At 39.1% G+C, this 26,518-nt stretch overlaps 1 protein-coding gene and 1 pseudogene across 4 annotated transcripts in view; one reads left to right on the top strand and one right to left on the bottom strand.

Moving 5' to 3' along the window:
• The window catches only part of Col12a1 (collagen type XII alpha 1 chain), a 124,160-nt gene that overhangs the window by 33,147 nt on the left and 64,495 nt on the right, over nucleotides 1–26,518 (bottom strand). For all 4 annotated transcript variants that reach the window (XM_004660403.2, XM_045161056.1, XM_045161057.1 and 1 more), the window contains 18 exons: nucleotides 23,372–23,501; nucleotides 22,616–22,755; nucleotides 22,092–22,221; nucleotides 20,824–20,966; nucleotides 18,224–18,353; nucleotides 17,504–17,646; nucleotides 16,034–16,163; nucleotides 14,039–14,158; nucleotides 12,896–13,042; nucleotides 11,543–11,659; nucleotides 11,254–11,400; nucleotides 10,680–10,754; nucleotides 7,293–7,432; nucleotides 5,305–5,428; nucleotides 5,023–5,166; nucleotides 3,162–3,326; nucleotides 934–972; nucleotides 700–838 (listed from right to left, as the gene is read on the bottom strand). In XM_004660403.2, the coding sequence (XP_004660460.1) occupies nucleotides 700–838; nucleotides 934–972; nucleotides 3,162–3,326; nucleotides 5,023–5,166; nucleotides 5,305–5,428; nucleotides 7,293–7,432; nucleotides 10,680–10,754; nucleotides 11,254–11,400; nucleotides 11,543–11,659; nucleotides 12,896–13,042; nucleotides 14,039–14,158; nucleotides 16,034–16,163; nucleotides 17,504–17,646; nucleotides 18,224–18,353; nucleotides 20,824–20,966; nucleotides 22,092–22,221; nucleotides 22,616–22,755; nucleotides 23,372–23,501 (2,303 nt within the window). The remainder of the gene's footprint in view (nucleotides 1–699; nucleotides 839–933; nucleotides 973–3,161; nucleotides 3,327–5,022; nucleotides 5,167–5,304; nucleotides 5,429–7,292; nucleotides 7,433–10,679; nucleotides 10,755–11,253; nucleotides 11,401–11,542; nucleotides 11,660–12,895; nucleotides 13,043–14,038; nucleotides 14,159–16,033; nucleotides 16,164–17,503; nucleotides 17,647–18,223; nucleotides 18,354–20,823; nucleotides 20,967–22,091; nucleotides 22,222–22,615; nucleotides 22,756–23,371; nucleotides 23,502–26,518) is intronic.
• Nucleotides 19,418–19,705, top strand: LOC105944151 (annotated as a pseudogene).

Here is a 26,518-nt window from a genome sequence, read left to right as displayed (position 1 = left end):
CTTTCCCAGAGCATTCAAGTTTCAGACACTATTATCTGACCCTGTCTTAACTTTCTGAAAGTTGTATTTCTTCTTGTTCTTTGCTCTCAAGTTGCCAAACATATTCTTCAACATAAAAGTTTTCATTTTAATGAATAAGAAATACATACTTCGGCTATCATACCCACATGCAAATTTTCATGAAACACAGTAACATCTACAGCTACCCAACAGATCTAAGACTCCTGCCAAGAAAAACTAAGCACCTCCTGTGTGATGGTGAACAACTATTTGCAGTCCTGCATTTGCTAGAGGTCTGAAGCCAGACAGGAATGTCTGTTCTCAGTCTTCACTGGTTCCCTCTGCCCTGCAGGAAGATGGATAACCCTTCCAGTCAGCTTTCTCCTTGTATTAGCCTCCCTGAGAAGAAGCATAACTACAGCCCTAGGCTTGAACTCAAGAGTGGGTCTTCCATCCTGCTGGGTACCAGGCTGACATACTTGTGTCTGGTAATCATGAAGCTTGTGTTCCCATGTCCTCTGTGCAAACTTCTGCTTAACCCCAGGGAAGACAAACAAGCTGTATTTAAGGAAAATAAACTGGGTCATCAATAAGAATCTTCCACTAAGTACAATGTTCCAGGTTTCTAAGAAGTCAGCCAAGATTCCAAGAACCTCTTGCCCACTATAAGAAATGGGACCCTCCTGTCTTCATACTTACAAGGTAGGCTGATTGATGAAGGCATTCTTCTGAAGCCTGTAGGCTGAGTAACTGGGGAAGGACCCTGACTCCAAAGAGACTCCCTGGACAGAAGCAAAATTCTTTTCTGTCAGGTTGTATGCTTCGAGCATCTTAAAGCCTTTACATCAGGGAAGAAAATGTTAAGTTAGTACATTTAAATTATGTTGGTCCTTAACTCATGAAATAAATTAGCCCAAGCATATTGATGCTTACCTGGTGAGGTATAGCCATCCAAGTAAATGAGAGGACAACCTGTAACACAGAATTCTTTAAGAACAACTCACCAACATAATTTACAAATTATGTATATGCACAGAGATTAGTAAGGCATCTGGAACCATTCATTTAATAAGAATTAACCTATCATTAACCTTTGGTAATATTTTATTTTTATTTACTTATTTATTTGAGAGAGAGAGAGAGAGAATGAATGGTATTCCAGGGTCTCTAGTCACTGCAAACAAACTCCAGATGCATATAACACCTTATACATCTGGCTTATATGAGTTCTGGGGAAGTGAACCTGGGTCCTTGGGCTTCCTAGGCAAGTGTCTTAACCACTAAGTCATCTCTCCAGCCCTCATTAAACTTTTATAAGTTATTTCTTGTAAGCTTCCTGTGTATGGGAAAAATTCTACTACTAATACCACAAATACTTTATGAACATTCTCCAGTCCAGTTAAAATTTTACAATGTATATAAGAATAATAAAATAGATAAAAGGTGGAAATTTCCTTCTGTTTTTTTTTCCAGTAGATGAAATAACTTCTCTCCCAGAGTTTGAGACTTATGCAAAGGGAGATTGTTCTGTCTCTAATCCTTTATTCTATTATGCCATCAAACCACATGCTGGCTCCCACACATCATATAATAGTAGGCAGTATGTAAGGATGTTCATATTAGGCCTCCCAGAGCCAGGAGTGCCAACAAGCTGCATCTGCATCAAGGACCTCTCATAATAAGAGAGGTAATTTTAGTCCCCACCACTTTCACCACTGCAGTTCTATACTGGGTTCAGCATAAGCTTTCTTAGTAATACACCTAAATTTGGGTTTTTTTTTGGGGGGGGGTTGTATGCATTTGTATACACCACTGCACCACAAAGCAGAGTTTTAAACTTTTTAAATATTTATTTATTTAAGAGAGAGGGAAAGACAGAAAGAGAGACAGGCAAACAAACAGACAGTACATGAAGAAAGTGAGTATGAGCTCATCAGAGTCTCTTGCCATTGCAAACAAACTCCAGACACATGCACCATTTTGTACATATGGCCTTAAATGGGTACTAGGGAATAGAACCTAGGCTGTCAGGCTTTACAAGCAAGTGCCTTTAACCACTGAACCAACCCCCCAACCTAGTTTTGTAATTTTAATGTAATATCACACTTGAAAACATAACTGCCTGATATTACAGATCTAAGATAGTCACATAATTGTCTCCATAATCTAATTTCCCAAGAATTATTGCTAGTTGTTGAAGAAGGAAGTAAATTGATTTAGTTAATCTTACTCCTCTGTAGGTTAAAAGCTGAATTTGAAATGTTATAAAACTAAACCTACACTGAGGAAGTGGCTCTTGGTAGAAGGGAGGGAAAAACAGAGAGAGGAGAGACAGTGTGTGAGACAGAGGAGCTAATTTTCTTACTGTCCTTTTGAAACACAAATGTTGTCAGGATGCCAACTGATATTAGTGGGGAAAACCATCACCTTACTGAGATGCTTCTATTTATGTGACTCAAAGCTAAGAATTAACTGACACAGATGTCACAGGCATGGAGTAGAAGGGTATATTAAAAAGCTTTAGGGAGGGCTAGAAGGATGGCCTAGCAGTTAGGCATTTGCTTACAAAGTCAAAGGTCTCAGGTTTAATTCCCCAGAACCCACATTAGCCAGATACACAAGGGGGCGCACGTCTCTGGAGTTTGTTTTCAGTGGATGGAGGCCCTGGTGCACCCATTCTCTCTCTCTCTTTCTCTCCCTCTTTCTGTGTCAAATAAATAAGTAAATATTTTTTTAAAAAAGCTTTAGGGCAAGAGAGATGGCTCAGTGGTTAAGGCACTTGCCTATAAGCCAAATGACCTGGGTTCAATTCCCCCGTACCCATGTAAAGCCAGATGCAAAAAGTCATGCATGAATCTGTAGTTTGTTTGCAGTGGCTGGAGGCCCTGGCATACCCATTCTCTCTGTCTTTCTTCCATTTGTCTCTGCTTGCAAATAAATAGTTAAAACAAAACACTGTCTTCCCATATGAGGATTGTTACATAATAATGTGAAGTGGACATCTGACAATCATACACTTAGTATGATCTCAAAGGAACAATGAATCATCAAATGATTCCTGGCATCTATTAATGAACAGGGTTCCATATAGCATGGCAAACTCTATAAGTAATCATTTCCAAGCCAAGTAAGGACATACATCTACACTGACTATGACTTACTGGAAGTGGCAGTTTCACAAACAAATGTAATAAGGTTGTCCTCAATCTTCTCAAAAGATTCAAAGTCATCCACAATGAATACGTGTCGTTCACTTGGTTTGCTGGCGATGTTGGCAAGCTCATTGTAGTCAACATCAGCTACACCAACTACAAAAACACTGAAACCTGTAAAGCAGATTTGCAGAGTAAATCACATAAGTTTTTCTCATCTTTTATCATTGGAACAATTCAAAATAAAGTTACCAGAGAGGAGGCTCCTTTGCTCACATGTACAGAAGCCTTCTTACTGGACATGAATGTTCTCTAATGGAAGAACATGTATTTTTCTTTTCCTTTTTTTTTTTTTCAGGAAAGACTGTGTGTTTTTTGTTTTCTTTTTAATGTGAGAGAGAATTGATGTGCCAATGCAGACACTGTGATAGGACTCCAGACATGAGTGCCAACTTGTGCATGCTTACACACTTATATCACTTTGTGTGTCTGGCTTACATGGGATCTGGAGAGGCAAACATGGATCCTTAGGTTTCACAGGCAAGTGCCTTAACCACTAAGCCCAAGAATATGTGTTTTTAACAAATATATGCTTCTTAAAAGTCATCCTACTTTCTGACTTGTAAAATTCAATTCATTGGGTCTCCTAGAATGAAACATTAACAAAAAGAAACAAGTCTGCCTAGCAGAATACTGTAGTATATATTGTTTTCAGATTCATAATCTAAATGCACAAGTTCATTAGCTCATTTAGGTGCCATTGACAAGTTAAGCTCATGTGACTCAGAAACCAAAAATGAGCTAATTTAAAACTGAATTCTTGAATATATTTTTCTCACAAACTCAGCTCTCTGGCATCATGCTGACCACCTTCAAAATAGAATCTACAACTCCTGCTAGCAGTAAACCTCTGTTACTCAGGCTAAGACAAAATTTTCACTACAAATTCTTAATTTGACATCAGAAAAAAAATATATAAGTTATAAGGCAGGAATATCATTTATAATTAGGGATATGTACACACATATGCACTCCAGAAACAAGCGCTAGTAACCCCAAACTTAAATGGATTGACTAGGAATCAAAAACATACAGAATTTTTCTCAAGGAGTATAACCTCATAGAAGTAAATTATTTTAAAAGATCACCATAAAGAACAATTTCTATTGAGAGAAGATAATATCACTTAGCAGTAATCATGACTCATGTGTATGTATAGATGAGAATTTCCATTACAAATTTTCCTATAATTGATTATAACACAGAAATAACAAAGAATCCTGCAAAAATATGTCAACCTTAGGCCCTGTTTTCAGCAAGAGATAATGTTAAGAGAAGTACTGGGAAGACAAGCTTTTGTCTGTAATAATTCTAAATAGTTACTCCAATGAGTAGTGTTACCCAGCAGTTCTTGGGATATCTGGTTGGCAAGAACTTCCCCAACAATACCTCCCTGAAATTGCCATACTTAGTTCCAGTGTTTCTGTTGGCAATGTACTTTGGTCTCTATCGATGAGGATGAGCTACAGCTGAAGGTATCCTACAGCTCTCCTTGCACTGGAACCAGCCTCAAGATTTGTGTCTGCTACAGCAAGAAGCTTACCCTAGGACTGCTACATTATCAGGGCTTTCCACAACCTTCTACAGCATATGGGAATATTTGGTAGATATCCCTGAATCACATCTTATACAAATAATACACTGTGTCATTTTTTGAGGAATTAACAAACTATTCTGTAATTAAATATAAATTGACATTATAAGGATATGAGTGTGCAGCAAATAAAACAATAAAGTAACATCAGTAATTTGATTCTTTTGTAGTCATTCCTGAACATTTAAGGAGTGCAGTCAACCCATGCCTGCTTACCTGATTGCTGGATGACAAAAGCTGCTTTCTTGACCTCATCCTGTGACCGACCATCTGTGACCACAACCAGCACCTTCGGGACATTCTTCCTCATGCCGCTTTCCCAGGTCAAGACCTTCTCCTTAATAAATGTAAGAGCCTTGCCTGCAGAGTGGGGCATGGAGCACTTTATCATCACCCCAGTAAGAGCTAGGCTCTAGCCAATGGTGAAATAACATACTCACTTTCACCACCCCAACTGTCATACACAGGTAAAGACCACATAGACTCTGAAGAAATTACCTGTTCTTGTGTTTCCTCCTCTGTACCTAATGTTCTGTAGGGCCCCAAGGGCCAGAGCTTTGTCATTATATGTGTTTAACTTGAACTCAGACTTGACCTCATCACTGTACTGCACAAAGGAAACCTGAAAGGAAATAAGGGTTAGCAGTGAGTAATCAGTAATCATTTGACCTTCCAATGGTTCCTCTAGCAGCACATCGGGGGAAGGGTCTTGGACCTGACAGGATATTGCAGTTTTTGTAGCTAATATTATAACAATGACTTCTGTAGTCCCATCAAATTCTTTAATGTCCAGTATCAAATGACATCATAATTGGCATCAATAATGAAAATACACTGTATGCATTGGTGCCATTCTCTGAGTTGAAAGAAGAGGAAAACCTACAATTATGAGATTCCAGCGTTAGCAACAAGAGCACATCACCATGAACTTGAAAGCCACTTGCATAGTTGGCTCTCAGCCATCAGTTCCTTCTCACTGACCTCATTCCTTCTTCATAAGAAATAAAATATTATCTGTGTGATGATAATCACCACTCATGAGAAACTTCATGGAAGTGTGATTTACTGGAATGAGGGCAGGCATGTAGTCAAAATTCTCTGGGTTTGAATCCTGGACTGCTGCTTAATAGGTATGTGATCCTGGGTAACTTCTCTGTATCTCTGAGTTTTGGTGTCCTTGTGAGTAAGGTAACAATAATTATATTTTCCTGTTTGGGTGTTTTAAGAAATGATAAGGCCTTGTATTTAACTGAAGTTAATAAAATGTAATAGAGCTATTTTTATTAGAAATATTAATTTCTAAACAGGATTTTTTAAACAGATTATCTGTTGACAGATTAAGAACATAACTAGGCTTTATGATCTTTTGTGTTGAAAAATGTCACCATTTAGTATATTCCATATGAAGTATTATTCCATAAAAAGGATGTGGTTTATGACATTTTTGTCATTTATTTCAAAATCTCTTATTTTAATACTGCCTTTAAGATGCCTCAGTGATGCATAAATTAATAAAATAAAGAAGATAATTCACCAACATGAATAGGGAAGAAAAGTAAAAGAGTTTTATTTTAAAAGTTAAAGTTTATTGCTTCAAGGAGTCAATGATTTAGGTAGAAGAGAATCACATGATAGCAACAATACAAGGTGGTATTACTGTAAAGGCAATAAAGATGCAATGCTTTAGGAGCATTGAATCCTACAGTTGCCAAGGAGCATCTCCAGAAGGGGAGGATTTGAGTGCAGAAAAGAAATAATAATTTGAATAACATTCTCAAAGCAGTTTGGAAGAGTGCCCCACATGGTTGAAAGCTGCTGGGCACAAATAAGTGTGCATCTGTCCACGAGTATGCTGGGATTGGTGGAAGAGAGGTTTGGCAGCTTAGAGTGAAATGATGAATTACTCTTTGAGGTCCCTCGAGGAGACATAAACTTCTTTCTGCTCTTACTCTAGTATGAAAAGCACATTAGAAGGAATTCCACTGAAATATACTGGTAATTATCTTCTTAGGAAAACAAATTAAATACTATTAAGGTCACTAATGGACATTCTTCTGGCCAGGATAATGTGTGCAATGTAATAATGGCATAGACACCAGATTCCACACACCTTCTCCAGTCACCCTATTATTCTCATATTGTGGGGCATGACATCACAATGCGTTTAATGTATAGAACTTTGGATGACCTTTCATGGAAATGTGCCCTTGTTAGAAGTTATAAACAGGAGGTCAGAATTAGAATCTCCCAAATTCTCCAATGGGTATATCATCTTAGCCATGAGAAAAGCTAGAGGAGTATTTGGGGTTTTTTCTTCTTATTTATTACTAGCACCCAATTCCTTCCCCAAAACACATGTGTAATGACTGCAGCAAATTATAAAATTAAAATACAATTTATGTTGAAATGACTTTTTACTTCAGAAGAAAGTTCAAAGAAAATCGTAGAGCGCTGCCGTGAGCAGCCACCAGTATGGTGGTACGCACCTGAATCCCAGCAGGGTTCACTTCATCAAAAGCCCCCACAGTATTGAATATGAATCTTACAACTTTGTTAAAATTATCATCCCCAATACTCCAAGAAGCATCTGTCAAGAACACAATGTCTGCCTTGGCTCCTTTACATACTGAAAAAAAGCAAAGCAAATCTCCTTAATTCTTACATGCAAAAGGCATTGTATAGTTGAAAAATGTAGTATATGTTCCTAGTCAAACGATGGGTCAATGACAAAAGCCCCACCTGAAGCTGGGCGTGGTGGCACACACCCTTAATTTCAGCACCTGGGAGGCAGAGGTAGGAGAATCACCGTGAATTCAAGGCCATCCTGAGAATACATAGTGAATTCCAGGCCAGCCTTAGCTACAGGGAGACCCTACTTCAAAAAAAAAAAAACAAAAAAAGCCCCACAGAGAGTATATCAGAAATGCAGAATCACAGGGCTGGAAAGATAGTTCAGCCATTAACATTTCCTGCAGAAGCATGAGGGCCCAAGAATGCCCCCAAATGCACATAAACAGCTGGGCACAGCCAGGGTCATCTGTAACCCCAATGCCACAGAAGAGCAGAAACCTGAGAATTGCCAGAGCCTATAAAGAAGAAAGAAAAATGTGCAAGGCCTCTTCAGAAAAGGGGCAGGGAGAAGGGCACCAACATGAAATGTTTACATACAAAATATGTCCATATCTAATAATAAAAAAAGAAAAAAAACAGTAAACTTACTCATCAAAGCAGAAAATCAGAGACTACTGAAAGCTCAATACTCAAGGAGGGTTACAACATACCCTCCAAGACTCAGAGTACATTAGGAAAGAAGAGATGGAGAAAATGTAAAAGCCATAGGTTGGGAAGGTATACTCTGAAGCATTGTCCTCCTCACAGGGACTGACTTGTGCATTTCATAACCTCACAGTGGAATGGGGAGAAGAGACAGGGAATGTAAGAATAGAACCTGATGGTAATATCAATATGCAATATGTTCATGTGGTAAAATTGTCAATCACCTTTAATATTTTTTTATTTGACAGAGAAAGAGGGGGGAAGAGAGAGAATGGGCTCACCAGGGCCTCCTGCCACTGCAAATGAACTCCAGACACATGGGCCCCCTTGTGCATCTGGCTAACATGGGTCCTGGGGAATCGAACCTGGGTCCTTTGGCTTTGCAGGTAAACACCTTCACTGATAAGCCATCCCTCCAGCCCCTCAATCACTTTTAAAAGAAATAGCAACTTCAACTCCAGGATCAGTAAGAGACTCTAGCTCAAATAAGAATAGGCAGAAGAACAATGGAACAGGAACCCTTTACCTCTGGCTACCAAATTTGAGTGTATTCTACCACAGGTGATGAATGGGACACCACAAGGGCACATGCACATGCATACACCACATGCCACATCCATGCATACCACACAGACATGCACACATGCATGCAAGAAAAAAGAAGAAAATTCCAACTCTTGCGTGGAAGTAGCAGGCAAGAAGCCATTAGGCGTCTTGATGAGTCATAGCTAGCCAGAGACAGGTCGCCAAACTTTAGCTAGGCTCAGGAAGTTCCACTAGGCCTCACGCCTGGGCCTTTCAGAGCCCAACAAAAATGAACCATTGGCCCAACCTCCAGTTCTTGAGTTCAAATGACCCAGTAAGTTGCCAGATGACTGAAATACATAGTCAACATAGGTCTGAACAACAGTGATCTGAACTTTCCTCCACTCTGGCTCTGCAATGACAGGCTCTTGCCTCATGAAACTCAAGTAGCCTCAAACAGTAAATGAGACAAAATCAAATATAAAGCATGATACCCAGGTCCAAAAGAGAGAAAATAAATTCTACTTTTAATTTAGGCCACCAGATTCTTATGTCAGGAAAGAAGGAAGAAAAAACAAAGAAAATCTTTAATTTTAATCACTTTAGACCTTTCTTCTAAAAATAGAATGTACAGCTTCAAGAGTGAACTGCAATGATATGGCAAATGATATACCAATCCCACAATTGATATTCTAGGGAAGGAGGTCAGGGGCAGGGAGATAGAAGAGCTCTAGCTCCTATTCAAATGTCTGAGACCCTAAAACTGCTCCAGAAAATAAGGTCTATGGGGAAAAAATCATGTTTTAAGTCAAGATGACTGAATTTCTAATTTTATAAAAGTACTGATTATTATTTTATCTCTCAATAATATGCTTTTAATTTTGAAATTTACTTATATTATAGGTTTAATAAAGGTTGTAACAATCTAGATCCTTCTAATATGAAAGAGAAAATTCTTTCAAAAGCTGAAATGTTTTCTGAAAAACAAAATGTGGGGAAATAATGAGCCACTAGTGATTTTATTAAAACTTAATTTGAATCTCCCCGGGGCTGGAGAGAGGGCTAAGTGGTTAGGGCACTTGCTTGCAAAGCCTAAGGATACTGGTTTGATTCCCCAGTACCCACGTAAATCCAGAGGCACAAGATGGTACATACATTTGAAATTCATTTGCAGTGGCTAGAGTCCCTGGCATACCCATTCTCTCTCTATCTGCCTCCCGCATAAATAAACAAATAAAGAATTTCCCTGAATTACTTAGCCAGCAGCCTTACCAGCTCAATATTTACTTAGCCAGTTCACTGCAACTGACAATCATGTCTCAAATTTTGATGAATGGAAATTTTTTTTAGCTTTGTGTAATCTGCAGCTCTTCCCAGAAGCCAGGAATTCCAGAGTCAAGGACCTCAGCTATGAGGTTACATATCTAGCAAAACAGGAACTTGATGTCTGTTGACACAGCCAGCACAGAGAAGAGGCCATGATTAACTACTTGCTGTGGAAGGCCTGGCTAGATCTTACAGTGCAAAGGGTTCCAACCATAGGCCAGGAGTGGTTCACGACTGGTTTTACTCACCCCAGCATGTGCTTAGAAAAGGAGAGGAACAAGCTACTGGTAATCCTTTCTTCCTGTATTTGTGTTTAGCAGGAATAATGAGTCAGAAGAGTTCCTCACTGGAGACTTGGGGGCAAGCTCTGCGGGCAAGAGCACTTGCCATATAAGCCTGAGGGTTGAGAGGATCTGAGACCATCTGAGTTCCTTTCCCAACACCCATTTAAAAAGCTTAATATGTATGGACACCTATAACCCTGGTCCCATAGAGAGTAGCTATGGGAGAATCAGAGAATCGCTGGGGCTGGAGAAAACTCCAGTTTTGGGTTCTAAGAGAGACTCAATCTCAAAGACGTACTCAAAAAGGGCACCCAACATTCTCCTCAGGTCTACACACACACAAACAAAAGGAAAGAAATTTAAAAAGAGAATGCTCCATATCAGTAGTAAATTGCATGTATGTGGCAGAAAGACCATCTGAAGCTCCTATGAGCTGGCTTATTACCCTGTCACTGCACTTACCATCACGAGCTGGTGGAATGGTGGGAGGAGGAGAAGGTGTGGGTGGCTCTGTGGGAGCTTCTGTTGGCTTTACAGCTGGAATTTAAAATCAATAATTAGAAAAACATATCATGTGCACCATTCCCTGTCCCACCAAGAGCAATTTAAACCCCCAAGAATAAAGCAAGTCTTAGAAGACAGCACTCCTGCCCCTCAGCACTAAGTGATGGTGGATTCTGTCCTATCTGGACTTGACCTCCCCAGCTGTCATTCAAATCAACTGTGCTACAGAAAGCACACGTTCAAAGGGACATTGCAAGGCTTGCAGAGGAGGCCAAGGGAGTGAGTCCTTGTCATTTATAGTGTCTGTCTCTCCCCACTTAGCCCTTTCCTTGCAATAACACCATCAAGGACAGTCACTACTGATGACAGTCCCAAAGCAGCCACAAACTCCACTTTCAAGCCCCTGCTATCATTCCATCCATCCTTAGAGCACCTTGGAGATTAGGGCCTGCACAGGCGTCAGTAATCTCCCACCCCAGAGCACTCTATTCTGCAGAACAGAATGGAGCTTTCCAGCTTCTCAAAAACTTACTGGTATGTTCTTTTACAGGGACACCTGGGCCCTCAAGGTTTGGCGTCTGCACAAAAACCGTGACACTGTACTCAGCCTCTGGGGAGAGGCCAGTGAAGCAGTGGCTGGTTTCTGATCCACGCACAGTAATCTCTTGTCCTCTTGTTCCTGATCATGACAAGGGGGACTGAAGTGTTATTATGCACTATATTTAAAGGCACTTAACATATTTTATAAATATAATGAAATCTGCTTTGCTAGAGGTTAAAATGTTTCACTATGAGCTCAGTTTATTTGTTTTCACACATACCATCTGCAGGACTTAGCTTTAGCCTGTAGGATGTGGCTGCCCGATGAGGTGACCATTTAACACAGAATGAATCCCAGCCAACCTGGTAAGTTTTCAGATCTGTCACATTTAAATATACTACAACAAAAAAAAGATAAATATATTCATTTTGTGAATAGCCATAAGATGTACACTTTTAATCATAATACAATATTCAAATATCCACAGGGGATAAAAGTAAAAATAAATACTTCAGATTACATTGTCACCTTACAAGAAACATATCAAACATACATGAACATGAGGCAGAGCAAAATAGTTTTTCACTGGTTCTAGGGAAAGTGAAATTATACATAGTCCTTCAAAACTATGAACTCGGGGCTGGAGGGATGGCTTAGCAGTTAAGGCATTTGCTTGCAAAGCCAGATGACCCAGGTTCAGTTCCCCAGGACTCCACGGTAGCCAGATGCACAAAGGGATGCACGCGTCTGGAGTTCATTTGCAGTGGCCCTGATGCATCCAATCTCTCTGTGTGTCTTTTAAATATATAAAAAATAAATAAACAAAAATAAAATATTTTTTAAAACTGAATTCAAAGACCCTTCATGAAAAATAACAAAAAAAAAACCTGAAAATTTAAGTGTTAAGCCTTAAATACTAATCAAAGCACTTGGTGATAAATCTTTCTGTGGTACAAATGAATGATTCAACTTTTTAAATATATTTTATTTATTTATTAGCAAGAGAGAGACGGGGAGGGGGAGAGAGAGAGAGAATGGGTGCACCAGGGCCTCTAGCCACTGCAAACAAATTCCAGACATATGCATCACCATGTGCATCAGGCTTATGTGTGGGTACTGAGAAACTGAACCTGGGTCCTTAGATTTTCCAGACAAGTGCCTTAACTGCTAAGCCATCTCTCCAGCCCTGATTCAATATTTCAATCCAACTAAATCAACCAATGCAGAATATATACGCACACACACACACACACACACACACACACACACACACATGCACACACACACATACACACACACACACACACGTCATCAAATGCCAAGAAAAACTGCATAGTATCACAATTTTATATAGATCACTTGTAAATGAAATAATATTCTGTAAGTTTAATATTATTAAGTCCAAAATATGGACATTCTATATCAAATTAACATCCTTCTCATATATTTTTATATATTTAATTATATTACTTACAGATTAAGAGAGGTATTGTGTTTAACTGGACACAAAATGGTTTACCTCTGTAATGCTGACAAAAACATACATACATTAAGAAAAAGTAAAATTAAAGTACACTGGCTTGGTAAATTTTACAGTACCATTTCTTAGAACCACAAAAAGATGCAAACTCACATGTGGTGCCTTGATCTGTGAGGGGAACACTGAGCCCCGAGTCATACTGAGAGTAAACATCCACATCATAGGTGGTGCTGGGGTTGAGATTATGTAATGTGTATGATGTTACTTCTCCAACAAAGGCTTCCATGGGTTCACTGGAACCTTTGATAACAATCACAAAAGGGCACAGAGTTAAACAAGCACTAGTCTTGTGCCTGCTCAAAATTAAAGATATTAACTTAAAATTAAATTGTAGTAGCATAAACATCATTACTTCCAATAGCCCTTCATGCATATTTTCTGTAGCCCGTGCCATGCTGTTCAGTGACTGGAAACCTGCAAGCAAAAGCTGGATTCTTTACTCACTTATTCTCAAAGCACAGCACAGCACAGGGAATGCAGGGATGTGCCATCAATTCTCCTCAGTGCCTGTGCTCTCAAGCTGCTGTTCTAGGACTTGCTTTGCCAGCAGAATACTTTCCATGGGAATACTTTCCATGGACTGTAGACCCAGCATGTTTTACTTATTGCAATGAAGATTTGAAAATTCTATCTTGGAGCATTTTTCACATAATATAATTCACTGAACGTCCTATTACCAAGTCCCCTGTCCTTTTTAAGATCTATTTCTGACGCAGCTTCATTTTCTTTCTCTTGCTAACTCCCCCTTTAGAGTTCACTATCTTTCTGGACACACAAAAGGTATCCTAAGAAATTTGGTAAAAACAGTATTTATACTTCTTCAAATGTATTAAATATATAAACAACAGGACAAACAAAGATAGAAAAATTGTTTAATCAAGATGATATTGATTTAAATGAACATGTCAATAATATTTAAACATAATGGGGTGAATATAGAAGTGTATATTGCTTAAATACACTTTATTTGATGATCATAAAAACTTATATACAGGATGTCTGAACACAAGCATATTTAATTTATGCAATTTTTATGTAACAGGTCAAGTTTTTCAAATATGAAATATACTGACTTTCATCTACACTAACTGAAAACATTGCTTCCAGAAATATTACCTCTGGTAGGAAGGGACTTGACATAGCAACATGAAAGTCCAATAACAGTGTGCAATAAAGTATTATTATATGCAAAAGACTTGAAAAAGTATTTTTATTATGATAAATGTGCTTCCTTACCCATTGGCTTATACACAATTTTATATCCAAGGACAGGTGAAGGTGAAGGATCCCAGGACACTCTGAACCTCGTGTACCACTCATCAGAGATGTGCATGTTCTGAGGAGGAAGTAGTCCCACTGGAAACAAACATTGCACACATTACTGACCTTCCCTTGTCACAGAGAGGCCCTGTGCTTCATGAATATTGTTAGGGAACTCCAGAAAAAGTTTAACTTTAATATTCTTTAATTTATTTGTCAAGAAAACAATTAAAAGCCACAGACTGCTTAGCTTTGTTTTACAAAATACAAAGAAAAATTGAGAGTGGGCATATGATATGGCTCAGAATTATAAACAATAAGAGATCTCAGATTATTTATAAACCTGGGGATTGGAGATTGAACTCAGCACTTTGTACACATTAAGCAAGAGCTACACCCATAGTCTGTCAGATAATTTTTAAAATGTTACATACTAGAACGTGTTGAACCAGAAGGTAATTTAGAGACTGTCTGATCAGAGCACCTAAATAAGACATAATTTATTCAATACTACACAGCTAGCTAGTGACTAAAATATATTCTTTCCCAATCCCACTCTATCCCCCACCAACATAATCAAGGGCACATTTTCAACCCTCCGCAGATATTACCTTCCAACCTAAAAACAACTTACAAAGTAAATGCCCTTTAGGTGCTATGTTGAGCAATGACTGAGTTATTATTCACATCATTACAAAAATAATCCAACATGAAAATCTTTTTTCATAGGGAAAAGTAGACATGGCTTAAGCCTTTCCAAGTACTCTCAAAGATTATTTTTTAAATTTATTTATTTACTTATTTTAGAGAGAAAAAGAGGCAGAGAGAGAGACGAGGCATGCCAGGCAGTCCAGCTACTGCAAACGAACTCCAGATGCATGCACTCACTTGTGCATCTGGTTTATGGGGATCCTGGAGAATTGATCTGGAATCCTTTGGCTTTGCAGTCAAATGCCTTAACTGCTAAGCCATCTTCCCATCCTTTAAAAATTATTTTTAATGATCTTGAAAAGTATAGAACTATGAAATATGCTATGTTCACCCAGGAAATTACTAAAATATATTTAAATATTTTTTAAATAAAAGGAAATGTGGAAAAAGTTGCTAAAGTAAAATCATCCTGAGTAACTAAAATTTTAGTAACTAACAGATTCTCAACCTTGAGAGACTGAGCTGAATCAATCCCAGCCTGCTTTTTCTTAGTAGCTGTTCAGTATTATCTTTTATAAATTTGGTACTGTTGTCAAGGACAATAAAGCCCGAAATGAAGAAGGAAACTCGAGTGAGGTAGCTCAGTAGGTTTTGCTGAATGAAGTGGAAAAGAAGAAAAGCATTAGTGGCGGAGCTGGAGCCCAGCCTGCCCGCACAGGACGAGTAGCTCTCCCCACAACTGACACTGACATCAACAGGCCACACCTCAGGCAGCCACATCAGCATGTCTGGGAAGAACCCCCAAGAATACACATTTTTAAGTCCAATGAACAAATTGGAAATTGTTGAGCAATAAGAAACTGGCACCAGCAAACACCATAAAAGGAATTTGCACACTGGCAATTCTCTGTAGATAATCTGATGTGGTAATTCCTTAAAGCTTCATTTTTAGAAAGATGATCACTAATTATTTTACTTCTTCACTTATGGCTAGAGATTCAATGACACTCACTTCATTCGATGTTAGTTCATGACGCTGACTTACAGCTACAGCCTTAATGGACACCACACAAGCTCTAGTATTACTCAGAATACTCAAGGGCTTCTCAAAGGAAAGATGAAATTATTTCTTTTGTTTCCTTCTTTCTTCTTTAATATAATTTACAAATAAATTTTGCTTTTGCATTATCATTTTGACAAAATTTAAATGTAGTACCTGCTTGGTAAAGAAAACACTTCAAGGTTTGTAAAATTTAGAGGTCATTTAAGTCATGACAATTTCAAAGCAAATAAAAATGGAAGAAGAGGAAAGACACTGACCAGTTCTTCCATTTCCAGTCAAATGGCCACCATCTCCATCCTCATAAACGGCAATAACGGTAATTTTATATGGAGTATCAGATTGCAGAGGCTGCAAGATCACACTGTTTCTTCTGCCTGGGACAGTGGTCTGCAGGGAAGATAAATTACACATTTACTGCCAGCTACAAGATTTCTAGCTCAAAAGGCAATGTTGTTCTATGTGTTCCCATAAACAGTAATGGTTTCTTTATATTTTCTTTTTGTTTCAAAATACTTGTGGCAAGACAAATCATCCATACTACCCCTAAACAGAACAGGAGAATGGTTTTAGATCCTGACTGATCTAGGCTCAAATCCCATGTTAGCCATTAAGCAGTCATGTGACTGAACATCTCTGAAGGAAAACATGCGGTGACACATAGACCTTGGAATGTACTCCTGAGCATGGCAGCTCTCCCTAGCAAGTCTGTGCTCATCTTGTCATTGCCCATGATGACCTCAGGTAATACTTTTACAACTATGTACCAAGGGGTCCCTTGTGGGACAGGCATGACCCTAGCTGTTGAACAATCATAGGTGAGCAAAACCAGGCAAAGTTTCTGCTTTCAAAGTTATCAGTTTGGTTGATGCTAATTAAGTGCTAATTAGATGGAAGACAAGAAATGGAAAACACATTCAACTTCCCAATTACCTTCCCAGAGAGGCAATAAACCAGTACTCTCTCAAGCTCCCTTCCAATACTGTGCAAACACATGATCAGTTATGCTCAGTGGCTCCTGACCAAGAGCCATATAACTGAAGACAATGAACTGGTAGTATAAATTATATTTTTAATGTTTTCAGAAAGTGAAGGAACACTGAACATTAGCTGATGACAGTCTAGAAAGCTCTAAACACAAACTTCTCTATTTTGGCAAACTGACTATGATAAAACTGTTTCCTTCATTTTGGTTGAAAAATCTAAATGACAATTACCTCTATTTCTTACTAATACAGAAGGATGACTTTAATTAAAGGGTACTCTATCAAAATCAACAGGTTAAATATTTCTCATATGGAGTGCTTGCAGGAGAAAGTTCTAAGAGGATGCATGTAGTAAGAGGACTGTCAACCACAGACTTAACTTCTTTAAAATAACCAAAAGGGTAAACTTCAATGAGTTTATCACAGCATGTAATCACCAAGCTTCAATGTAAGTGTGTCTCCCAGCCCTAACAAATGTGTTTGTACAGTAAAGCTACAGGGGCTGTCTATGAGAAAGCTCCAATAAACTTGAGGCACTAGGGATTCAAGGCTAGGGATTAGGCAATAAGGACAAGACAATGGATGAGTTACTAGGGATAAGACACTAGGGATGAGACATGGGAGCTACATAAAATCTGTCACATGATAGCCAAGAGTTCAGCTCTAGTTCTCCCAAAGAAGCATAATTTCCCCTCCCTCTAGCTAAAATAATCAAATGTATCTTGAAAGGACTATGATACTTACATATTCATCAATAGGGTCACCAACAGTGGGCGAATAAATGATCCGGTACTGCTGGACAGGCCCATCAGCATGATCCCAGGCCACAGAGAGGCTATTGGTTGTCTCCCCAAAGACTCTCAGATTCCTTGGTCCACTTCGTGGAACTAGATAAATACAGTGGGATTTGTTGCTTGCCTGAGAACATCATCTAGACCAGCTTAAGGAAATATTTCACAATCAGGTTTACTCCCTTGTGATGGAATGTACTGACCATTTTCTTTGGTTTGAATGAGAAATCACACCTGAAGTATTGCTTTGCAGAGCTACAGTTACATGCTATGCTTTCAATTACACAGAGCTAGGCTTGAGCCTAAATATACAGACTGGGAGAGAAAGGGTTTGTTTTAGCCACTGTACCAGTTCCATGCAAGGAAATATGGAAGCATTCACATTTTCAAAGTGCCCATTTGCCAAGAAAACCCACTGCAGAGAAGATAAGAGGAAACCCTTCCTTTAGGTAAGGGATTTTTTTTTAAATAAAATGATTAGATGAAATTCACTCAGCACAAAAGATAGTCATGGCCTTGTGGCTTAGGCTTGGAATATGAATGTGAGGAAAGGCAGAATTACATGCTGAGGCCTACCCTGGTCTGCTCATAAACGTTCCCCACACAGACTCAAGCGAGAGAAGCTCTGAAAATCTAGAGACAAGGGAATAGGGTGAAGGAATTTTTGCCTCACGTGTTCGGCCCTGACTGGGACTGGGATTCCCCTCTCCATCTGAATAGAGAGCCACAATGTTCACAGAATAGGGCGTGTCTGGAATCAGCCGCTCCAGATGCACTGTGTGGGTATTTCCTGACACCACAATCTGCAAGAGAGAAATGCCAAATTCTACCTGACAACCATGCCAATGCTTGCCAAGTCTGTGGTTAGTCAGCACAACAATATTTATCATAAAAGTCTGAGCCCAGACATGCCAGAAGCTTCTCCACAAGATGGCCTCACAATCTTACACCAAATAGAAATGGCCCCAGTAGCTTCAATCATATCTGGCTTATTACAAAGATTCTCAAATGCAACATCGAGCACTCATATTTATACAAGGACATCTGGGATGTTACATATACTTTAGAGAAGGGACTTCCTATGCAGTGGGAGAGATATTGGTGTTCAGACAGAAAATCCATGGGATAGATGAGGATAAAACTTTCTGGGTATGTCCTCCCACATAGAGGAATATAAAACTCAGTATTATAGCATCCACACATACCACTTCTCATCTACTTCTCTTTCACTTATTTTTGCAAAGACTTGTTAAACTATAAGTTCATTGTCTCATGGGTGTTCTGATTCTACTATTGCATATTTAGCAATTTGTGATTTGTGAATTACTTGTTTACTCACAGAACTGAACTATGTTGTGATGATAAACTATAACTTTATAGCCACACCACCCTAAGTATGCCTGAACTCAGAAGCAAAGCCAGGTCAGATCTGCCCAGTCCTCAAATGGGAAACTGAAGAGAAGTGTTGTTGCATACACACATGCTTCACAACATATTTCCATAGCAAAAACATTTGTACATTGTCAAAAAAAAAAAAAAAAAGCCCGTATTGGGCTGGAGAGATGGTTTAGCAGTTAAGGTGCTTTCCTGTGAAGCCTAAAGACCTAGGCTCATTTCCCTAGAACCCACTTAAGCCAGATGCATGAGGCAGCACATGCATCCAGAGTTCATTTGCAGTGGCTAAAGGCCCTGGTGGGTCCATTCTGTCTCTCTCATAAATAAATAAATAAATAAATAAATAAATAATAAATAAAAAGTAAATAAATAAATAAAATATTTTTAAAGCCCATATTAAACCCCAGAGCTAGCTTCTACATGCCCGAGGCTCACTCCTTTGTAGACACCCCTGGGCGAAGCAGCTGTCACTATGTCTGACCAAGAGGCAAAACCTTCAACTGAAGACTTGGGTGATAAGAAGGAAGGAGAACTCATAAACTAAAAGTTATTGGACAGGATAGGAGTGAAGATGACAACACATCTCAAGAAACTCAATGAATCATGCTGTCAAAGACAGGGTGTTCCAATGAATTCACTCAGGTTTCTCTTTGAAGATCAGAGAATTGCTGATAATCATACTCCAAAAGAACTGGGAATGGAGGAAGAAGATGCGATTGAAGTTTATCAGGAACAAATGAGGGGTCACTCAAGGGTTTAGTTATTTTTATTTTTTCTTTCCTCTCAATCCTTTTTTATTTTTAAAACCTAGTTCTTTTGTAATGTGGTGTTCAAAACAAGATTGAATGCTGGCGCTCCACCTCTTTAGAACATACCGTAATTTGAATCCTAGTGTTCAATAGTCATCACTGGTTGTTTTCATTGTGCTGATTTTTAGTGATCAGACCTCAGCGCCCTTCCTGTTGCCTTCTCCTCGTTAAAACTCCATGTATGCTCAGAGAGGCCACCTTTTTCAGGACTGCATTTTCAGGTTTGTGGTGATAAATAGATAGACCAATTTGAACATTCATAATGACCTTCCAGTTGGCCCTGAAGCTGTAGCATGAGATTGCTTTGCTCCTGGACTATGATTTCCAGTGGGAGATGGAAGTTTTTCAGAGAACTGAACTGTGGGAAAATGACCTTTCCTCAACTTGAAGCTACTTTTAAAATCTGAGGGTCTGGACCAAAAGAAGAATATCAACTTTGGACTCAAGTGACAGACACGATGAGGTCATGACTAACTCCAAAGATGGCTTTACTGAGAAAGAAAGCATTTTAACATGAAAGATATCCTGTCAGAAGATCTAGAAAAGTTCCAATTTTCGTTAGCAGTTAATAAAGTTACTCATGCCAAAGTGTATACAAGAACACTGTTCTTTTTGATTTTATTTGTACTTCTTGGCCTGGGACATGGGTTTTCAATGGACACTGTCTGTACCAGCTTCATGAAAATAAACAATATTTGTAAAAACCAAAACATAAATAAATAAATAAAGCCCATATTGACAATAGTATGCATTTATTACTAAGGTTTTTGATTCAGATAGCTAAGTCATGTTTTCTCAAAGTTGTTTTCAAGTAAATCTATAGGGAATATACCTGCCTTAACTCATCAAAAACAATAATTTAAATATTACACACCAGCACACTTGACTTGTGTTCTCATAGCTTCCCAAATGTGACTCCAATATGCAACTAATGTCTCCATGAAAGGCAATGACATACCAATTAATCGATTCATTGTTCCCATCCAGCTGCTATGGCAAAAGCCACAACAGAACCTACAGGATTTTTTTTTCTTTTTTTGCTGAGTTCTAAGATGACAAAATTACTTACAGATTCTGAGGGTCTTGTGCCAGCAACAGGAGAATACACAATGCGGTACTGCTGCACCGGCCCAGGGGCGGGGTCCCAGCGGACGTCCAGGCTGTTCGGGGTAGGGTTATACACTTGGATATTTCGTGCTAGTCCTCTCACCACTAAGGAAATGAAAACCAATACCTATGTCTGAAGTCTGCTTAAACATGCCAAGCTTTTCATCACCTTCCCACAACTTACACTCTGTAACAGGATAAAACATTATCCTCTTTAAACTTCCATCTATACACAAAAGCACATTAAAACGCTCCAAACCCCAAGTCAGTCAATGTTAGCCCTTGTCTATATGGAAGCAATACTTCTTCAACAAAAACAAGCTAATATGAACAGTAGAATTAGACAAGCATTAAAGGAAATTTTCCCATAAGACAATGAAAATAAAATAAAAGTTGCTTGGGTTTCCAACACAGCTAACAGAGAGAAGGGACTTTATAAAGCCTGCCCTCCAACAGGCAGCTGGTTTCAATCATTCATCCTCTTTCCTTCCTGCTTTATTCAACAAATAACTATGGAATGCCCACTGTGATTAAGAGAAAAGGCAAAGGAAGAGAGAAAATAGATAGTTCTCAACTTTCACAATAAATACTTTGAAAAACCAACAAGTTAAAGCTGAGCTTGGTGGCTCTGCTCTTTAATCCCAGCACTCTGAAGGCTGAGGTAGGATGATAGCTGTGAGTTTGAGGCCAGCCCTGGCTAAACAGAGTGAGTTCTAAGTTAGCCTGGGCTAATGTGAGACCTTGCCTTGAAAGAAAGAAACAAATGAAGAACAAAAGGGAAGGAGAGAGGGAGAGAGGGAGTGAGGGAATAAGGGTGGCAGGAAGGAAGTCAGGGAGGGAAAGGAAAAATCTACAAATTAAGTCAATCTATATACATGAGCTCAAGTGATATAATGAATAAGTTTCAATCACTTACACTACATAATTATGAAACAGGGCTTCACACACATTTATAAGGCACAGAGTAAAGCTCAATAAATTTTTGACAGTGAAAATATGACTGAAGTAGAACATGGATGAAACTATATACATTTACAGATCCTGAAATAATCATTTCAAAATAATTCCATTATAAATGTGTTATTTTATCCACAAAAGGGTAACATTTGGTGGAAATTAATTTTATCATTCGGACTTTTTTCTCTGATTTTTCTTTCACGGCTGATGCGTATTTTACAGTAAAAAGCAAAATTAATGATAAATAGTTAATTTTCCTGCTTTCAGACTTACACGTCCTTCCTGTGTCTGAAGTGCGTCCCCCATCACCTTCTGCATAAACAGGAACTACAGTGACAGTGTAAGGAGTGTCTGGCTGCAGGTTCCTAAGAATGGCATAATTGGTATTCCCAGGGATTGGTACCTAAAGATATTAATAAGAATGGAACATTTGCTTTGAAAAATGTATAAAGGAAGTAATTATTCAAACAATACAATACCAACTGAAAACCAAAGCAAGAAGCAAGTTCTATAATGATTTGATATGATCACCAGCCCCACGTAAGCTGCTGCAAAAGGTAGTGAAGACTTCACTGTATGTCACATTTTCGTGCAACTTGCTCGTCCAGCTGGAGGCTCACAATCTCCCTATTCCATAGGCTCTAAGGCACTCTGTTGTCTCCTCTGTTTGTTATGTCCTGTCATGTGAATGTGAGCTTTGTTTCCAAAGCTAATTGGTTAACTCTTTCAGACATACTTTTAAACCCATCAGCTGACATTTACACAGAATAGCATTTTCTACTTTAGGAAATGCTTACCAGTTCCTCTGGACCACCTGCTGTCGGAGCATAGAAGAGCTTGTACTGGCGAGGATTACCCTCCGCATGATCCCAGCGGACATTCAAAGTGCTGGTGGAAGGGTCATACACTCTCAGATTCCTCACTGTGTTCAGGGGTTCTGAGATACAAAGAAATCACATGGCAGCAAGGGCCTAACAAGCAAATATTGAATGCAGGCTAGGCAACATTCCCAGCCCACTAAGAGTCTAGCAGAAAATCCACAGATATCTTTTGAAGTAGTGAATGAACAAGAGTTCTGCACTAGGGCTGGAAAGATAGCTTAGCAGTTAAGGTGCTTACCCATGAAGCCTAAGGACCCATGTTCAACCCTCCGGGTACCACATAAGCAAATCGCACTTGGTGATGCAAGTGCACAAGGTCGCACATGCACACAAGGTAGCGCATATGTCTGGAGTTTGATCGTAGTGGCTGGAGGCCCTGGTGCACCAATTCTCTCTCATACACCCATACATGCACACACATAAAAAAGAGCAATCTTTTGGGCTTGCCAAACCAACAAAAAAAAAAAAAAAAAAAAAAAAAAACGGCCTGCTATATATGCTTCATGTACTCCATAGGACATTTTAGTCACTACACATTTTTATCCTAAAAAGTAATTACATCGGTTTCCACAAATAGAGATATCATTTCAAGCAAGGGACATTAAAAATAACGAGTCCATTTTAAACTATAAGGAACAGCTTCTGTCACTCAGGCATTCTAGTTTGACTTACTTGTCTTGCCCCTTCCAGTCATCCGACCACCGTCACCATCAGGGTACAAGGAAGACACTGTGATTGTGTAAGGAGTGTCAGGCTTCAGTTTCTGCAGGACCACACTGTTCTGCCGTCCTCCTATTGTAGCCTGGAGTAAAACATGTCTTGATAAGGATTAGCTTTGTACTCTCTGCCTCACCAATCTGTGTTTGAAAATCTCTTTCTACAAGAAAGATATTTGAGCACCTGACTAAAGTTCTGGAATCACATAGCACATTGAAGGTTTAAAATATATCTTATGGTATAGTTAGCACCAGATAGTATAATTTCAAATACAAAGTATGAGCCCTAAATCATAAAAAGAATTCCAGACCTCAAACTGGCAAACTCGAAAAGTTCTTGTAACTTGCTAGCTGCCAGTACTGCAGAATTTCATCCAAAACACATTTCATGGAACTCTTCCCCCCAAAAAAACATTAATCAGAAGTGAGCAGCAAAGGGTGTTTAAGACACCAAAGCAGTGCCCAACGTTAGCAGCACCACACCATTCAGCATGACTCTGACTTACAGATGGTTTTTATTTGCTTTAGAGACACATTAAAATGATTCAGCAAAAGATCTAAATATCTTGGTGTTTTCCCCAAACACTGCCACTCTAACAGCATTAGCTATGCAAATGACATGACCAGACCCTTTGCCAAGCCACACTCTGTAAGGGCTTCCCAGTGATCTCCATGATACCAGCCTTGACATATGAAGCTTCTCAATTTCCTCCAATTATGGAGTTTGAAATTTCTAATTCATTGTCTAAGACCATCTAGCTATCTTGTTGAAAGAAAATTTGTAAGATTTGTGAACAGTCTACCAAATTCATATGTTTATGCCACAGTAATTAAAATCACATGAAAATGGCACACTGCTCACAGTGATTGTACATGTAGATAGCTAGGTGTGCTAGGACAGGCCAGATGTTTCCAACTGAGCACCCATCCACTCCAGTAATCTAAGTTCCAGAGAAAAGCCCTCAGTGAATCACTGTAGTCACCCTCAACAGGAATAAAGCGAACATAGTGCTAAAACACCTAATATTTGAGGTTTGGGGACATGTGTATCAGTGCAAGGCATGTTTATAAAACTTTTGATAGATAACAAACTGGGAAACATTTAGGAGAGCTAGTCTTATGAGTAAAAAGAGGTAAATCCACCAAAGTCTCCCACCAAAGTGTACCAAATAAGCCAGGATAGGGGTTTGCTACTATGGCTAGTTCATAAACCAGCAGTAAAATAAGATGATAAAACTTTTGATAGATAACAAACTGGGAAACATTTAGGAGAGCTAGTCTTATGAGTAAAAAGAGGTAAATCCACCAAAGTCTCCCACCAAAGTGTACCAAATAAGCCAGGATAGGGGTTTGCTACTATGGCTAGTTCATAAACCAGCAGTAAAATAAGATGAGAGGTATTCTGGTTCAGCTAAGCCCATTTACCAGGTAAGAGCACTGGCTATTGGTTTTTACTTTAATTTTGCGCTCTCTCTCTCGCTCTGTCTCTCTCCATATATATATATTGTAATATAATGTATTGTTGTGATGTGTGGTGTGGTGCCCTATAGGCCTATCATGGCCAGAGTGGAACTTCATATGTCCTGTTGCATCACTCTTCTGCCCTGTCTTTGTTTAGAGCCAGAGTCCCTTTCCCTGTGGGCTCTGATGATTCTGGGGTCTATACTCTCACACATGGCCACACCCAGCTGTTTATATGGAATCTGAGGCCTCTGATAGTTTCAGGCTCCCTCAGGTTTCATTCTTGCACAGGAAGCACACCTAACCTCTGAGCTCTCTCTCCAGTTCAGCACTGGCCTTTAACCATACACCTTTAACCACTGCCAACTTCAACTCTGTTAACCTTCTAAAAGAGGTATGATCCCCTTGCATGTTTAATTGTTAAAAGTCAAAAACTCATGTCTCTATAAGGCTATATAATCCACCTCAGAAAAAAATACAGACCTCATACAAAAAGGAATTTTAAATAAACCATCAAGTTCAAGCCTATCTATATAAAAACTTGTTCCTAACCTAGGATAATGTAGTCAGGTACCTCACAAAGGGCAAAGATGATGAAAGCTCAGAGGCCAACAGCTACATTAAACACAGAAAACAGCCAACAGCTCTATTATATAAAGGGAGCCTGGGAAGAAAGGTAAAGAAGAGAACAGCTGAGCCTGTAGTCCTGTCACCTTCCTTATACTCCTGATGTCTTCCGATAGATCCACTGTCTTTCACATAGTCTGTCATCTTCCTTACAGTCCTGTCACCTTCCTTACAGTCCTGTCATCTTCCTTACAGTCCTGTCATCTTCCTTACAGTCCTGTCACCTTCCTTACAGTCCTGTCATCTTCCTTACAGTCCTGTCACCTTCCTTACAGTCCTGTCACCTTCCTTACAGTCCTGTCATCTTCCTTACAGTCCTGTCGTCTTCCTTACAGTCCTGTCACCTTCCTTACAGTCCTGTCACCTTCCTTACAGTCCTGTCATCTTCCTTACAGTCCTGTCACCTTCCTTACAGTCCTGTCACCTTCCTTACAGTCCTGTCGTCTTCCTTACAGTCCTGTCACCTTCCTTACAGTCCTGTCACCTTCCTTACAGTCCTGTCACCTTCCTTACAGTCCTGTCATCTTCCTTACAGTCCTGTCACTTTCCTTACAGTCCTGTCACCTTCCTTACAGTCCTGTCATCTTCCTTACAGTCCTGTCATCTTCCTTACAGTCCTGTCACCTTCCTTACAGTCCTGTCATCTTCCTTACAGTCCTGTCACCTTCCTTATACTCCTGTCATCTTCCTTAGAGATCTGTCACCTTCCTTATACTCCTGTCATCTTCCTTAGAGATCTGTCACCTTCCTTATATTCCTGTCATCTTCTTTACAGTCCTGTCATCTTCCTTATAGATCTGTCATCTTCCTTACAGTCCTGACATCTTCCTTATAGTCCTGTCATCTTCTCTATGGTCCTGTAATCTTTATTATAGTCTTATGTTTATTGGGGTCATTTAGTAAAATTTTAAATTAGGTAGATGAACTTACAGATACTGAAACACCAGATCCAATGGAATGCAAAAATCAGAAGTTTGGAATAAAATTTTATAAACAAATTTAGCAAACTTTTAGC

Source organism: Jaculus jaculus, chromosome 10, assembly GCF_020740685.1.
Source record: "Jaculus jaculus isolate mJacJac1 chromosome 10, mJacJac1.mat.Y.cur, whole genome shotgun sequence".
Classification (NCBI taxonomy): Eukaryota; Metazoa; Chordata; class Mammalia; order Rodentia; family Dipodidae; genus Jaculus; species Jaculus jaculus.
Note: the sequence above shows the minus strand (reverse complement) of the source record. Positions and strands in the feature narration are given on the sequence as shown.